Source organism: Salvelinus alpinus, chromosome 30 (genome assembly GCF_045679555.1).
Source record: "Salvelinus alpinus chromosome 30, SLU_Salpinus.1, whole genome shotgun sequence".
Taxonomy (NCBI): Eukaryota; Metazoa; Chordata; class Actinopteri; order Salmoniformes; family Salmonidae; genus Salvelinus; species Salvelinus alpinus.
Window position 1 is genome coordinate 44,919,692 of NC_092115.1, and position 15,772 is coordinate 44,935,463.

The following is a 15,772-nucleotide window of genomic DNA, read 5'->3' on the forward strand; positions in this document are numbered from 1 at the left end:
CCCCGTTTTTGCCCATTTTTGCTCAATCTTGCATGCTTTTTCAAACAGCTGTAACTGTATATGCATTCATAAATCAGGTCCTTTCTTGAGTTGGGCTCTGGGATGTAACAACCTTTGAGTATCTGAGCTTATGGTTGAGCGTGGGGGAAAGGGGTTGAGTGTGTAAGAGTGAGTGTGTATGTATCCCACATCTGTTGCAAGGGGCTAAGGATGTTAGGGACAATATAGGATGAATCACAATAATTGTTTGCTAAAATAATAAATGCATGAGAAAAATCTAACGCAATGGCAATCCTGGTTATAGGTAACAATCCTTTTCACAAACTGCCAACATTATTTTGCATATTCATTTTAAATGATGGAAATTAAGATACGTAGGATATTTGAATATAGTTTTTTTTAATAGCAATATATAAAGCAAATTGAGGTGCGCTTGACTATAACTTCCAAATGGGGGCTGTGGATAAGGCAGACATGATAAACAGCTCCGTGGAATGCACTCTGAAAACCACCCAGTGGAACAAGAAGATATTTTTTCCACCTGATCGACACTGCTGTCCTCCATGGCCACATAGTTCACCGCCAGGTGAGATGATTACTGAACAAGTATTTTTTTTTTGTAATTGGACATACAAATGACTACAGTTCCATTATGCAATTATATTGACAGTAATCTCACCCACCTCCCCACTCTCTCATCATCTTCTCCACTTCCTCATCCTGCCCACACCCTCTCCCCCCATAGGTGAGGTGATTACCTACCAAAAGTACCCAGAGAACTTCATGAAAGTGCTGCTGGAAGAGCACCACACCACCCGGCGTACGTCCACTGGGGGCCGTCCTGCTACAGACAATCCCTTACGCCTCACGGCACAACATTTTGCCTCCAAAGTCCCTCCAGCTGCTGTTCAAGGCAGTTGCACACAGAGACACTGTAGTCTGCCTGTCCAGCACCAGGAGAAGGAAGGTTGACAAAGTACATGTGTTCTGTGTGTTGCACCATGCTTTGGGGAGTATCATATGCTCAAGCACTATTGAGCACATCTGCAGCAATTACTGACTGACAGCCTTGGCAGCTGCCATAATACTATGCCTTTAGGGGTGTGTGGGGGGGGTGGCGTTTTTGTTGTTTGGTCACTACATTAATATTGAAATATGGGTTATGCATATTTATAATGACAGTCAGTTTTTTTCCTTCTAATAAAACTCGTTTTTGTTGTTCAAACACTACTACTACTTCAATAAAATAGACACATTTCCTATGTCTGTTATTGCTGTTTTTTCCTCTAGTAAAACTTTAGAGGAGTGTACGTTCATACAGTATGTTGCTGGCATACTAAAGCTGGCCTCAATCTTCGCCAAGAGGTCCAGCTCCAGTTACGTTGGTCCAATAATGTTCAGTGCTGTTTGTGTGGTTTCTGAAAGTACAGAATAAAGAGGGAATTCGTAGTAATTATACCGAACTAAAATGATTTCGACGATTTCACTGCGTTACAGTTCATGTAAGGAAATTAGTCAATTTAAATAAATTCATTAGGCTCTAATCTATGGATTTCACATGACTGTGCAGGGGCGCAGCCATAGGTGGGCTTGGGAGGGCATAGGCCTATCCACTGGGGAGACAGTAACCAGCCAATCAGAATAAGTTTTCCCACAGAAAAGGGCTTTATTACAGACATAAATACTCCTCAGTTTCATCAGCTGTCTGGGTGACTGGTCTCGACGATCCCATAGGTGGCTGGTCTGGTTACATGCTGTCTGTGGTTGTAATGCCAGTTGGAAGTACTGCCAAATTCTCAAAAATGACGTTGGAGGCGGTTTATGGTAGAGAAATGAACATTGAATTCTCTGGCATCAGCTCTGGTGGACATTCTTGCAGTCAGCATGCCAATTGCAGGCTCAATCAAAACTTGAGACATTATGTTGCGTGACAAAACTGCAAATTTTAGATTGCCATTTATTGTCATGCTGTTTAATCAGCTTCTTGATATGCCACACCTGTCAGGTGGATGGATTTCCTTGGCAAAGGAGACATGCTCACTAACAGGAATGTAAAGAAATGTGTGTACAAAATTTGAGAGAAATATGCTTTTTGTGCATATGGAACATTTCTGGAATCTTTTATTTCAGCTAATGAAATAAGGGACCAACATTTTACATGTTGCGTTTATATTTTGTTCGTTATAAGTTGTGGCATATGTTTATTATAAGCATATTTTCTCTATCAAATTCATGACTGTAATTTACTTTCCACAAACATGACCATGAACGAGGGCTATACTCTAGGAAGCAAAGGAACAGAAAACTAATCTCCTTGGAAAGGTGTCTTGTCATCTCTTTAAAGGCCCAGTGTAGTCAAATACGTGATTTTCCTGTGTTTTATATATATTTCCACACTATGAGGTTGGAATAATAATAATGAAAATTATGATAATGCCCTTTTAGAGTAAGAGATGCTTCAAAAGACAGCCTGAAATTTCGGCTTGTTTTGGTGGTATGGAGTTTTGGCCTACCTGGTGAATTTGGCCTACTAGGCAGTAAATTAGTTAATTGACCAATAAGAGACTTCTAAACCTCTCTGACAATACCAGCTCGATTTCAGTTTTCCCCTCCCCACTCAGACCACTCAGACAGTCCTAGTTAAATTATTGCTTGAGAAAATGCTCTTTTTGACCGTTTTAATGGTAAACAATCGTAGCAAGGTACTTAACGGTTACCCAGAAATTATTTTATATAGAGATAAAAACAGCTGCAATGGACCGTTACAGTAATGTGTTATAGACAAAGTTAACATGCAAACAGGAAGACCACAGATGAGTTGCGTGAGCAAATCAGTTTTTTTTTTTATTCAATTTTTTTTTATATATATAATTCAGAACAGCAAGAGTCAATTATGGCAACATTTTTTTTTGCATAAAACAAATCTGAAGACAAGAGTAGTACATTATTCTGTAGCAACTATAAGCAAAAAAAATTAGGTGTTCACACATACTAAACAGTCAAGCATGTGTGTCCCCAGCAGGGAAGAAAGACCTTGGTTTAAGCTGAGAGACAGTGAAATCTGCCCACGCAGCTCTGGTTGGTTTGGAGAAAGTGACGCTTTGGTTCCATAGCACTTATACAGCGACCTCGAGTCAGAAATAGGATGACCTCGACTGAAGACAATTACATTCATTTGAAAGAGTGTTTACCTATACATTTTGTACGGTACGGTGGGGAGCCTTCACCTGCCGAGTTCACAGTTGTCTGGTATAATTAGCTGTGCCCTGTGAGTCCATGTTGACTTGAGTGATCTTACGGTGATTCGAGAATATTTCTGGGGTGGTTTTGTGTTAACGTTACATTTTATTCTTGAGAGCTCATGTAGTTTCTTGGTAAAAAAAATGTATATCACAAGTGCAAGTGTTCGATTACTTGTCAAAAGTCTTATTTCCCCTGTCTCCCCAAATGTATTTTTGTAAATTGAAAATAGAAAACTTTCCATATCTACTTATATAGATTGTTTACATTTGTGTTCTTTTTACATGCAATGAAACTAAAATTTGAAATGGTTTGTAACATATTTTTTTGTAGTTATTGTACTGTAGGGCTAGGCATGATTTGAAATATGGACAATATATCATATTTATTGTATATCATATACTACAAGGGGAGTGAGTGGGAGTGAATGTGGGGATTACGCCCCTTGAGGATTTCCTGGCAAACTACTAGCCACTGACAAAAGCTTAAAAACGCATAGCTTTTTCTGAATGCATTGGCCTAGAAACTGGCACCATTTTCTTTCTTTTTGCAAGCAAATTTGTTTAGCTGGTCTATCCGTTTCAACATTTTTTTTTAAATTAACCTAAAAAAGTACTTATCATTATAGAATTTTTTATTCAAAATAATATCTCAATATGATAAATGTTTTTTTTTTCTCTGTTCATTGAATATGTACAGAAGTGCAAAAAGTCAACCTTCGTCCCTTAGGTTAGAGTTCGTTCATCTGCAGCATTACCGACCTTCCCGATTCAGCAAAGTCCACTACCTCACCTCTACTCTCACTATTCACCAAACTCCAGAGACCCATCAATCTCACTGTTCATTTTGCGCTGACATTCAGGGCAATCTTAAGAAATATTAAAACAATATATATATATATATTTTAATTAATGGATACAGTAGAAAATAACTTTTTGTTCCTTCTCTAAACATGGACAATCTAAATTTCGACACAATATACACTACCGGTCAAAAGTTTTAGAACACCTACTCATTCAAGGGTTTTTCTTTGTTTTTACTATTTTCTACATTGTAGAATAGTAGTGAAGACATCAAACTATGAAATAACACATATGGAATCATGTGGTAACCAAAAAAGTGTTCAACAAATCAAAATATATTTTATATTTGAGATTCTTCAAATAGCCACCCTTTGCCTTGATGACAGCTTTGCAGACTCTTGGCATTCTCTCAACCAGCTTCACCTGGAATGCTTTTCCAACAGTCTTGAAGGAGTTCCCACATATGCTGAGCACAACGTAGAAAATAATAAAAATGAAAAACCCTTGAATGAGTAGGTGTTCTGAAAGATTTGACCCGATAGTGTGTTTTCAAACAAGATCTCGACTTGTAGCTAGTTAAAACATTCGTTTTCAGCCAGAGTTGATGCCTCGGCAACACACCAACTGATGCCGTTCATTGTATCAATATCAAAAGGTCTTTGATCAACATTTTTGATCAACTTCTTCAGACGTCCAGCTACAAGAATGATGGGAATACTTATTCTGACTCCACATATTATTATTAATCATTAGTATGGTTTGAAAATCCAAATCTCTACATTTACAACGGCTATATCATAATGTTGTCAAGTAGAATATAATAAGGCAGAAATCTACAAACTAAATATTCAAATAGATTAAAATCCTTAAGTAATACATAACACATGAGTTCAATGAAATTTAAGAGTAAATTGTTACTTGAGAAAAAAACTAAACCAAAACATTATAAGGTGTATGTATGTGTACGGACTATAATATATAATTGGTGTTCGTTGCCTGTATGGTGATTGAAAGTACATTTGATTGGGATGGAACCCAGTCCTGTAATCTAAGGCTTCAATAGAAGTACATTACAATCAGTAAAGAGATCTTACACCTCAGTCAAAACGACAAAAACGAAATCACAGAACATAATGGCGTGTGAAAACAAGGGTTTTGAAATGAAATCTCTGCTCCCCCAATTCTGTGTTGAACCTTTCTTGAATTTGGCCATGTACTCCGGTAACCCTTCGTGCATGAGCAGAACTGTGCTTTGGTATCCTGAATCAGATCAAATCTGATCAAAAAAAGTGAGATACTTTTCCCTTCTGTTTGATAAATTCACATCAAATTAGTTATTTGTTGTATTACCCCAATTGAAGGAAAATGTGTCTATTGAGAGGTAATAGGTCTGGGGGAGCACAAAAACACTCAACCAAGTGCATATCTTCTTATGACCTAATCAAACGTATCTTTTTTTTAACAACACATTTGATAGTGCTTCTTTCTAGACACACTTTTAGAGTCCCTCCACCTATAACGAAAAAATCAACTCAAAAACGACATTTTGATATAATACCAAAAGATCGTTTTTGAGTGGATTTTTCCTTTAAGGTTGGGGACAAGGAAATGAGACCTCATGGAGAGCTAGTACGCCCCCTATCACTTCAACAGGCATTAGAGTCTACTGACTTACAACTCTCCCAGTCACTATGAGCTCTGAGTCATAGATCACCCCATCTGATAAATACAACGATAAAGCAAAAACAGAAAGGCAAAAACAAAAACAAATTGATAAAAGGCACCTCTTTTCTTTTTTTTTTTTTTCATTGCAAGAGAGATCAAAGGCTGGAGAGGAACCCATTCCTAATATCAACCAAAAAAATCAAATGGCACAATATATATATAAAGAAAATACACAATGGAGAAATGATGTAAAAAACAAAACTCGAGCCATAAAAACACATATCTTAGGTAAACAGAATAACACTGCTGAAATAACACTCTGGTTTGGGATGTATGGCCTCTATGGCACACATTAGGTGGTTAAAGCTAGCATGGTTGTGCTTCAAAAGGTACACAGGTGTGTTTCTTACCCAGAACATTCATATGTCCCTGACCCTCATTTTATCATCTAGCTTCACTCGAAGCCTTTTTAAAAACAGAAAACTGTACATGCTAAAATGTGTTGTGCCTTTCTGATTTCAATTCAAATTCAAGGTGCACATTTGCATGTATTAATTTAAAAACAAAACAAATAAAAAAAATGCTGTCTTGGTCTACCGAGGTACCAACACAGTATTCTGTACGTTAGACGCCACAACATCTCGCTCTCAGCCTCGTGTGTGTGCAAAAAAATGTAAAAAAATAAATGTTTTTGAACACACAGGTGTATTGTGAATGTACTCAGTGTCTGTCTGTCAGCATGGATAGACAGACACTCCTCTTCTCAGCTGGGTGTTGACTTGGAGGACAAGGAGGTGTGTGTGTGCATGTATGTGTGTCATGGCATCGACTGGGCACACCGATGTTGGCATGTGTGACAAGAACAGCATTGCGGAGCGACTGAGAGATGATGACCGATTCTCCTCCTGTCCATTGCTTGACATTCTGAACATTATATACAAAAAGGCTGAACTCTTTAGGCTTGTACAGTGCCAGCACACAGTCATTTGATCTGCAAAACAAGAGACAAGGAATAAAATAAAATAAATTAAGATAGAAAAGTTATTTTCATATGTAGCTCATCTTCCAAAATCTGGAAGTCAATCTGCAGTTTAATCAATAACCTTGCGGCCACCCCGCCACTGCTTTTGGTAAAAAGCTGAAAGATGGGTCTGGAGAAATATAACCAATCTCAAATTCATAGACAGAGCTCTGGATGTAAGGACTGACAATCCATGATATCAAAATGGTTTATGTTATTACCATCAAGGACCACTTTGGAAACAACTTTTAAATGTATACTTTCAAGTGCTATCGTCTGGAAATACAGTGTACATCTTGCTGTATAATGTTTTTACCCAAACAAATCAAAATAAATTCAATGTTTGCATTTACATTGTTTACAAATATTGGAAACAAGCTTATAATTTGGATTCTGATGGGATACAAGAGTTAAACTAAGCTCATGAGGCATCTATAAGTAATATTCTTCAAGAATCAATGGGTATATATTCATTTCAATGTCCAAAAATGTATGATTGCCGATTGCCCCTTTAAATGTATAAAATAAAACAAACACACAAGCTGCACAGTTCAACGTACTGTAACGAAACAGAGAGGAATAGAAACTCACTGTTCTTGACTCGAACTACATTTGAGTCAGATACTTGTGACTATTCAGATGATCGGCAGAAATGATTGGAATCTGGGGATGGAGACAGAGCAGAGAAATCAAACACAGCAAACCTCGTACGCATATCATCGGACACCCACTAGCCCCACATCAGCAGTTTTAACCACATTTCCGAGTTCATTACCGAAAAGGAGATGAAGATAAGACAAAATGTGGTTACAATGTTGCAAAGATAAAACAAAGCATTTTATAGGATCACTGAAACCTGCTAACCAGCATTATTTTTGGAATGTTTGGCAAAGGGGAGGGTGGAGGAAGAAAATAAAATGTCAGTCGCTAGTGAGGTGTCTCCTCGTGCAAACTTAAGTCCTACAGAACCGGGGGTGACCGGTTCAACCCCTGGGGTTGGAACCAAAATTATTTTCCAATCGTTTTGTATTGTTTTTCTTTCCGTTCCACTGTTCCAAACTGTAAAATAAAGTTCTGAACCGGTTCGGACCGAAAGAAAGTATTGGTTTATATCGTTCTTTTTTGTTCCTTCTTAAACCTCTGAAATATTTTTTTACATTAGCTCGACATTAAATTACTTCACAAATCAGTGAGGATAGAGCAGTATGGAGCAGGCAAGCTATAGTTGTTTAAATCCGCGGTGGACAGACAAGTGAAAGGCGCGAGAAGCGACTTCAATTTTGCAGGTGGGGGGGAGAGCGAGACAGGTTGAAGGAGGAGGCTTGGCTTGAAGCTCTGGGCACATTGTTATGACATGCATTATCTCAATTAGGCCCACAGAACTATACCTACGGAAGAACGGCTTCTATGGAAAATCTTTGAATGTCTATTGAACTTCCAGAGTTAACATTGGACCAGAGCTAGCTAGCTATCTAGCTAACAAGCTTGTGTGTGCAGAGTGGCACCATAATTAAAAACAATGGTTGATAAATCCAATGTGAATTGTAAAAGCTATAGTATTAAAAATCTCTCCCTAATTTCTGAATCACGCTTGTAAGGTCAGTAGGTTACAGTAGCCTAAGCTTCGGAGGGGGAGGGGCAGGTTGCCTACATGCTCACACCAGCAAATATTTTCAGCTGTCAGGCAGACACTGGAATAAGTTTCTGAGTGACAGAGGGAGGGCTTTGCATAGCTGCCTTGTAGGTTTTTTTTGAGGGACTGAAAATAATTCCTGGAACGTAACATAATAATATTAACCGGTTCCCATGCTTTTAAAATAACGGTTCTGAACTGGAACAGTATAGATCACTTTCCTTCCCGGTTCTGATTCTGTCTCCCCGAAAATGTTTTTTTGGGGGGTGTTTCGGTTCTGTTCCCTGAAGTGCAGTTAGTTAAGCATACATTTTTTCCCTTGGGATAATAAAGTTTCAACTAATGTCTTTAACTTTAAGGGTTGTTGCACTCCCATTACATTATACGTAAAATATGTTAATATTTCACTATGTACATGTATTCTTTCCCTTGTCCTACTTGACCACGGTCTGAAATTATTGACACCCTTGATAAAGATGAGCAAAAATTACTGTATAAAATAAATAATTGAAATACTGAGCTATATTGTATGCCAATATTTTTGGGGAAATTCTATTATTTTATACTAATACAATTGCTCAGAGAAGGAGATTTTGTTTAACAAGTAATACAAAAAATACAAAAATAGGTAGGGGTCAAAATTATTGACACCCCTGTTTTCAATACCTTTCAACACCTCCCCTTGAGAGGATAACGGCATTGAGCCTTTTTCTAAAATGTTGAAGAACACCTTGGGAGGGATCTTAGACCCTTCCTCAATACAGAATCCTCCCAGATCCCTGATATCCTTTGTCTGCGCTTATGGACTGCCCTCTTCAATTCAAACCACAGGTTTTCAATGGGTTTCATGTCCGGATACTGAGATGGCCATTGCAAAATGTGTATTTTGTGATTTTTGATGTCTGCTTGGGATTATTGTCTCGCTAGAAGATCCACTTGCAGCCAAGTTTCAGCCTCCTGTCAGAGGCAACCAGGTTTTTGGCAAAAATATCCTGGTACTGGGGAAAGTTCATGATGCCGTTGACCTTAACAAGGGCCCCCGGGACCAAAGGAAGCAAAATGGCCCCATAACATCAAAGATCTACCACTATATTTTACAGTAGGTATGGGGTCCTTTTCTGCTTATGCATTCTAATTTCGACACCAAACCCACCAGTGGTGTGCGTGGCTCAATTTTCATGACAATTTTCATGACAAATGTAAAATGCCTAGAGTTTGCTAAACAACATTGCCACTTGGATTGGAACTGGTGCTTTGGTCAGATGACATGTTAATAGAGCTCTTTGACATCTTTATCAAGGGTGTCAGTCATTTCTGACCCCACTGTATACTCCTCAAGGGCCTAAGCAGCAGAAGAAGAAAGAAATGTGTCCTCAGAGTCCTCAGACACTAATATCTTTGACTGCATGTAGGCAGCAGCAGAAAAACATAAGCCGAGCACCAAATGGCACAGATAGCAACTGACGCACCTACTGTGCAAAACGCTTGACAAAAAATAAGCAAAACTACCTCATACATACCAATTGCATGTATTCGTTGGTAGTCAACTTTGATAAGGAAGAGTCCTCAAAATGAGAAAGGACAAAGATCAAGGTTAAAATGACGTCAAAGATGAACGACATACTGTAAATGTCTCCCCAGAATGACTAGTTAATGACACATATAACTTGTTTAATAACTACATTCAAAGTTGACCATTAACATGATACATAGACGTACTGTTCTAATAACCTTTCATGAAACGGTTATACTCAACCACCAGTGTAGGCCAACAAGAGGGAGACTGTCTCCCATCCCATCCCTAGCAGACAGGGAAGCACCTACAGAACCTCCATGTGCGCTGTGCGTGAAAGGCATATATATATATATATATATATATACTGTATACACAGTGCCTTCGGAAAGTATTCAGACCTCTTGACTTTTTCCACATTTTGTTACATTACAGCCTTATTCTAAAATGTATGAAATTAAACAAAAATCCTCATCAATCTACAAACAAAACCCCATAATGACGAAGCTAAAACAGTTTTTTAGACATTTCAGACCCTTTACTGAATTATTTTGCAGCGATTACAGCCTCGAGTCTTGACGGGTATGACGCTACAAGCTTGGCACACCTGTATTTGGTGAGTTTCTCCCATTCTTCTCTGCAGATCCTCTCAAGCTCTATCAGGTTGGATGGGGAGCGTCGCTGCACAGCTATTTTCAGGTCTCTCCAGAAATGTTCGATCGGGTTCAAGTCCGGGCTCTGGCTGGGCCACTCAAGGACATTCAGAGACTTATCCCAAAGCCACTCCTGCGTTGTCTTGGCTGTGTGCTTAGGGTCATTGTCCTGTTGGAAGGTGAATCTTCACCCCAGCCTGAGGTCCTGAGCGCTCTGGAGCAGGTTTTCATCAAGGATGTCTCTGTACTTTACTCCATTCATCTTTCCCTCGATCCTGACTAGACTTCCAATCCCACCACCATGCTCCACCGTAGGGATGGTGCCAGGTTTCCTCCAGACGAAACAAGCGTCACGTCAGACCAGAGAATCGTGTTTGTCATGGTTTGAGAGCCCTTTAGGTGCCTTCTGGCAAACTCCAAGTGGGCTGTCATGTGCCTTTTACTGAGGAGTGGCCTCCGTCTGGCCACTCTACCGTAAAGGCCTGATTGGTGGAGTGCTGCAGAGATGGTTGTCCTTCTGGAAGGTTCTCCCATCTCCACAGAGAAATCTGGAGCTCTGTGAGAGTGATCATTGGGTTCTTGGTCACCTCCCTGACCAAGGCCCTTTCCCCCCGATTTCTGAGTTTAGGAAGAGTCTTGGTGGTTCCAAACTTCTTCCATTTAAGAATGATGGAGGCCACTGTGTCCTTGGGGACTTTCAACGCTGCAGAAATTTTTTGGTACCCTTCTCCAGATCTGTGCCACAAGACAATCCTATCTCGGAGCTCTACGGACAATTCCTTCGACCTCATGGCTTGGTTTTTGCTCTGACATGTACTGTCAATTGTTACACCTTATAAAGACAGGTGTGTGCCTTTCTAAATCATGTCCAATCAATTGATTTTACCACAGGTGGACTCCAATCAAGTTGTAGAAACATCTCAAGGATGATCAATTAGAAACAGGATGCACCTGAGCTCAATTTTGAGTCTCATAGCAAAGGATCTGAATACTTGTGTAAATAAGGTATCTGTTTTTAAATTTTAATAAATTTGCAAAAAAATTGAAAAACAGTTTTCGCTTTGTCATTATGTGGTATTGTGTGTAGATTGATGAGGGAGAAAAAATATATTCATCCATTTTAGAATAAGGCTGTAATGTAATGAAAAAAGGGAAAGGGTTTGAATACTTTCCGAATGCACTGTACAAGAGGGAGAGAAGAGAGAGAGAGAGAGAGAGAGAGGTAGAGGAGCAAACCTGATTGGCTGAGGAGGTTGCGAAGGGACCGCTTGTGGCAGATGTGGTGGCTGCAGACCCTTGCGTACCACCGTGCATCATGGGTACTTTTGTCAAAAGGGAAAATCAGATAAGCAAAAACCCATAGAGGAGTAGAGTGTGGCAAATTGGGCACCAGGAAAACGTGAGGGGACAGGTGAGGGGGGAGAGGGGCAAGGGCCCGATTCTAATTCAATAACTCACTTCCTTTTTCTCTGCCCTCGCTGATGCATACTCAAAGATCTGAGAGGATTGGATACGTGTAAGCAATATGATGCAGACAAGACCTAGCCTAGAAGAAGGTTGGGTTGGCAGTAACCATATTGCTTAAACACTTCCAGTCCTTTCTGATCTGAGAAGGGAAAGACACGAGGGAGAGGAGAAGGGAGTAAGTTATATGATTGGAATCTAGCCATGGGTGTTAAAGGGATAGGGATTTCAGATTGGTACATCTGTGGATGGCATATTGAGGTTATACCAGACTAAAGCGGTATAGAGTCTAAGGAATATTTACAGTAACATGTTTGGTAGTACACCTGAAACAGAATAAAACTTACATTAAAACATACACTGAGTGCACAAAACATTAGGAACGCCTGCTCTTGCCATGACAGACTGACCAGGCAAATCCAGGTGAAAGCTACAGTATGATCCCTTATTGATGTCACCTGTTAAATCCACTTCAATCAGTGTAGATGAAGAGGAGGAGACAGTTTAAGGAGGATTTTTAAGTCTTGAGACAATTGAGAAATGGATTGTGTATGTGTGCCATTCAGAGGGTGAATGGGCAAGACAAAATATGCTTTTTAACGCGGTATTGTAGAAGGTGCCAAGTGCACTAATTTGAGTGTGTCAAGAACTGCAACGCTGCTGGGCTTTTCACACTCAACAGTTTCCCGTGTATATCAAGAATGGTCCACCACCACCCAAAGGACATGCAGCCAACTTGACACAACTGTGAGAAGCATCGGAGTCAACATGGGCCAGCATCCCTGTGGAACACTTTCGACACCTTGTAGTCCGTGTGTCAACGAATTGAGACTGTTGGCAAAAGGGGGTGCAACTTAATATTAGGAAGGTGTTCCTAATGTTTTTCACACTCAGTGTATATCGCCAGTATTACAATTTATAGTTATGACTAAACACAGCATTATTTTGTTTAAATGACAAAGGAAATGTGCAAATGAGTATATATTATATGCCACAACCAACCCTGTGACTCTGTCAAAGCAAAGGCAGATCCAACTACATGTGGATCTGACCATACTGAGGATTATTAAATGGAGGGAAATTAAAATTATTAGCCTGATCCCAGATCTGTTTGTGCTGTCTTGCCAACTCCTATGGTTATTGAGTGCTCCTATCTTGCTAACTCCTATGGTCACTCGTGTGACAACGACCCTAGCAGTTGACTAGACAGCACAAAAAAGTGGGAATCGTGCTATACAACTATATGGGTTCACTCAGATGTGATGGTTAGATAGATTGATGTGCGAGTCACTGGCAAGGCTGAAAGCTAATTGGTGGAGAAGGAAAGCTGGAACCTACCAACACCGGCGGTGGGGGTCATGCAGAATATTGAGCCTGCCCAAATGCACATCATGCAGTGCAACAGGAAGTGTGCAACAGGAAGTGGATTGGAAAAGGGGGAGAGAAATCAAAACAGCCCGTCACAAGGTTCGTTAGAATGAAGGAAGAGATCAGGTTAATTAATTAACTGGACAGCATTCAGTAACACAGTAAGTAGTCATCAGTGGAAATACAGGTGTGCTGACCAGGGTTGGGGTAAATTCCATTTAAATTCCAGTTAATTCAGAATGTAAACCTAATTCCAATTCCAATTTAACACATATCTCATTGAAAACCATTGAAGAGGATTGGAATTGGAATTTCCGTGTTTCTAAATTGACTGGAATTGAAATGGAATTGACCCCAAACCTGGTGCTGACCAAACTAGCCAATAAGGAGAATCAGGTAGAGAGTCAATACAGATCAAATAAAAACATGGATATTCATGTGCAATAAACAGTGATAATAATAGTAATAGCAATCATCAATCGATGAATATAAATAGTTAAAGTCATAATAATAATCATAATAGTGACACGAAAGCATACACACACGCTCAAGACAGAATCGAAAAAGTGTAGCAGTTGAATATGGAAGCAGGACATACATTATGTTGCCAAACAGATGCAAGGGGACAGAAAGGAAAAACGTCCCGATGCAGTCTCCATCTGACCACATGCACAGCCCCCCCAGCCCAAACCAAAGCACATTACCAGTGAGAGAACCTGAACACCTGCACCACTTTCAGATTTAGATGGCGGCGTGGAGCCTTTAACACTGTTATCGCAACGTTTGCACTGTTCACCTTCTACGTACTCTAACTCTCTTGCTGAGCTCTAACTACCTTCAGTGTCCGGGCAGGTCTACTCGTTCTAGTTCTACGTATGAAAGAGACCATGTGAAAGCGACGTGGGCGCCCTGGGAGCCATACCTGAGGGGAGGAAGGCAGCCTGCTGCTGAAACTGCATGTTGGCCAAGGCGTGTTGGTACTGGAGCATGCCGGTGTTGAACATGGCAGAAGCCCCATTAGGCTTCTCCATGGCTACCCGCTTGGGCATGGGTGGCATGACACTATGGGGGATCCCCTGCCCAGCCCCAATGGAGGGAGGGAAAGAGGGATGGGGGGGGGGGGGGGGAGAGCGAGAGAGAGGAGAAACAAACAACGAGAGAGAATGAGAGAGAAAGAGGTGCGTGAGGGAGGCGTGAGAGAGAGGGTGTGTTGGAGGTAAAAACGGGAAAGAAAACAAAAAAGAGAATTGGTGTTAAGTTAGAGGATAAAAGAACATCACAACAACAAAGTGTAACCGTGTGTAACACCAGCAAGCAAGCAGCAGTCTACATAATTACTACACAAGCAAGAGCATGGCACTAACTGGGGCTACATAGTGACTCTATAAAGCATTCATATCCATGATACAATCAGTTACTAAGCTTAATATGGAGGATATACCGTATAAATACACCTTGCGCTGACTTAATGCAACTAAAGCAAGCATTGCTCTATTAATTAAACAATAAGGCAGCTAAGAAGAGGAAGAGATAGGAAGCATAGAGAGAGAGGGGGCTGCACTGCTAGCGCCATGATCAACTGAATTATGAGCAATCTTATTAACTCGGGTGGGAATGGATCCCTACAATATGACTTTAATCATATCCCACTCAATCAGACATGCACTAGGAACAAATACATGCATATATACTGTACATACATACTACTGATTCACAACACATTGTGCATAAGCTCGAGCCATGCCACCATTTACATTTACTGTTAAAAGCTAAAATGTCCTCAACCCTCTCCTACTGTTAACATAAGCTATACGTGATTAATTGATTGTGGCCCTTTTTACAGATTCCCATGTCGAATTGATGTTTGTTTGGGAAGCAGGTTTTTAATCGCAAACATGGTGGAGATGGTCAATTCAGTCAAAGCCGGGAAGGAAGCCACAATCAGTTTATCACAGGCAATAATGACACATATAGCAACAGGAGGAAAGAAAACACATTACGATAACAAACAATAATTAAAGTAGCTATATCTGGGTTAAGACATTGCACTACGACAAAGCCACATGCCAAGCTAAAAGGTGAAAGGTCATAGTACCAGGTCAAAGGTTGCGTCGAGGGGTCGCTTCAGTGATTTGACAGCCGACTGAGTCTTAATTAGCAGGCAGCGAGCACATGATGGCAATGGGCCAATGGGGTTCAAGCGCATTAACATAAACCAGCAAGCAGAGGTGCATCATGGGGGCAGCAGTGCAGTTCGGGTAGGTGAGAAAAAAAAACAAATAAAAAAACAAATCATTGGAACGCAGTATACAAGGGGATAACATGACTAGGGCATGCACAGTGTGTAGATACTACAGTACTACAGCTGAGAGCTACAGTACAGTACATGGTCATGAGTTCAATAATGGTCTA

At 40.2% G+C, this 15,772-nt stretch overlaps 1 protein-coding gene across 27 annotated transcripts in view; it reads right to left on the minus strand.

Moving 5' to 3' along the window:
- Positions 1-5,830: 5,830 nt before the first annotated feature.
- Positions 5,831-15,772, minus strand: part of LOC139559867 (muscleblind-like protein 1) — an 87,227-nt gene continuing 77,285 nt past the window's right edge. For 3 of the 27 annotated variants that reach the window (XM_071376263.1, XM_071376271.1, XM_071376262.1), the window contains 7 exons: positions 15,456-15,509; positions 14,283-14,436; positions 13,331-13,366; positions 11,765-11,850; positions 9,883-9,909; positions 7,321-7,392; positions 5,831-6,699 (listed from right to left, as the gene is read on the minus strand). In XM_071376263.1, the coding sequence (XP_071232364.1) occupies positions 7,336-7,392; positions 9,883-9,909; positions 11,765-11,850; positions 13,331-13,366; positions 14,283-14,436; positions 15,456-15,509 (414 nt within the window). In that variant the 3' untranslated portion in view covers positions 5,831-6,699; positions 7,321-7,335. Of the gene's footprint in view, positions 6,700-7,320; positions 7,393-9,882; positions 9,928-11,764; positions 11,851-13,330; positions 13,367-14,282; positions 14,437-15,455; positions 15,510-15,772 lie in introns of all 27 variants that reach the window. The other 24 variants (XM_071376261.1, XM_071376267.1, XM_071376260.1 and 21 more) reach the window with 11 other exon arrangements.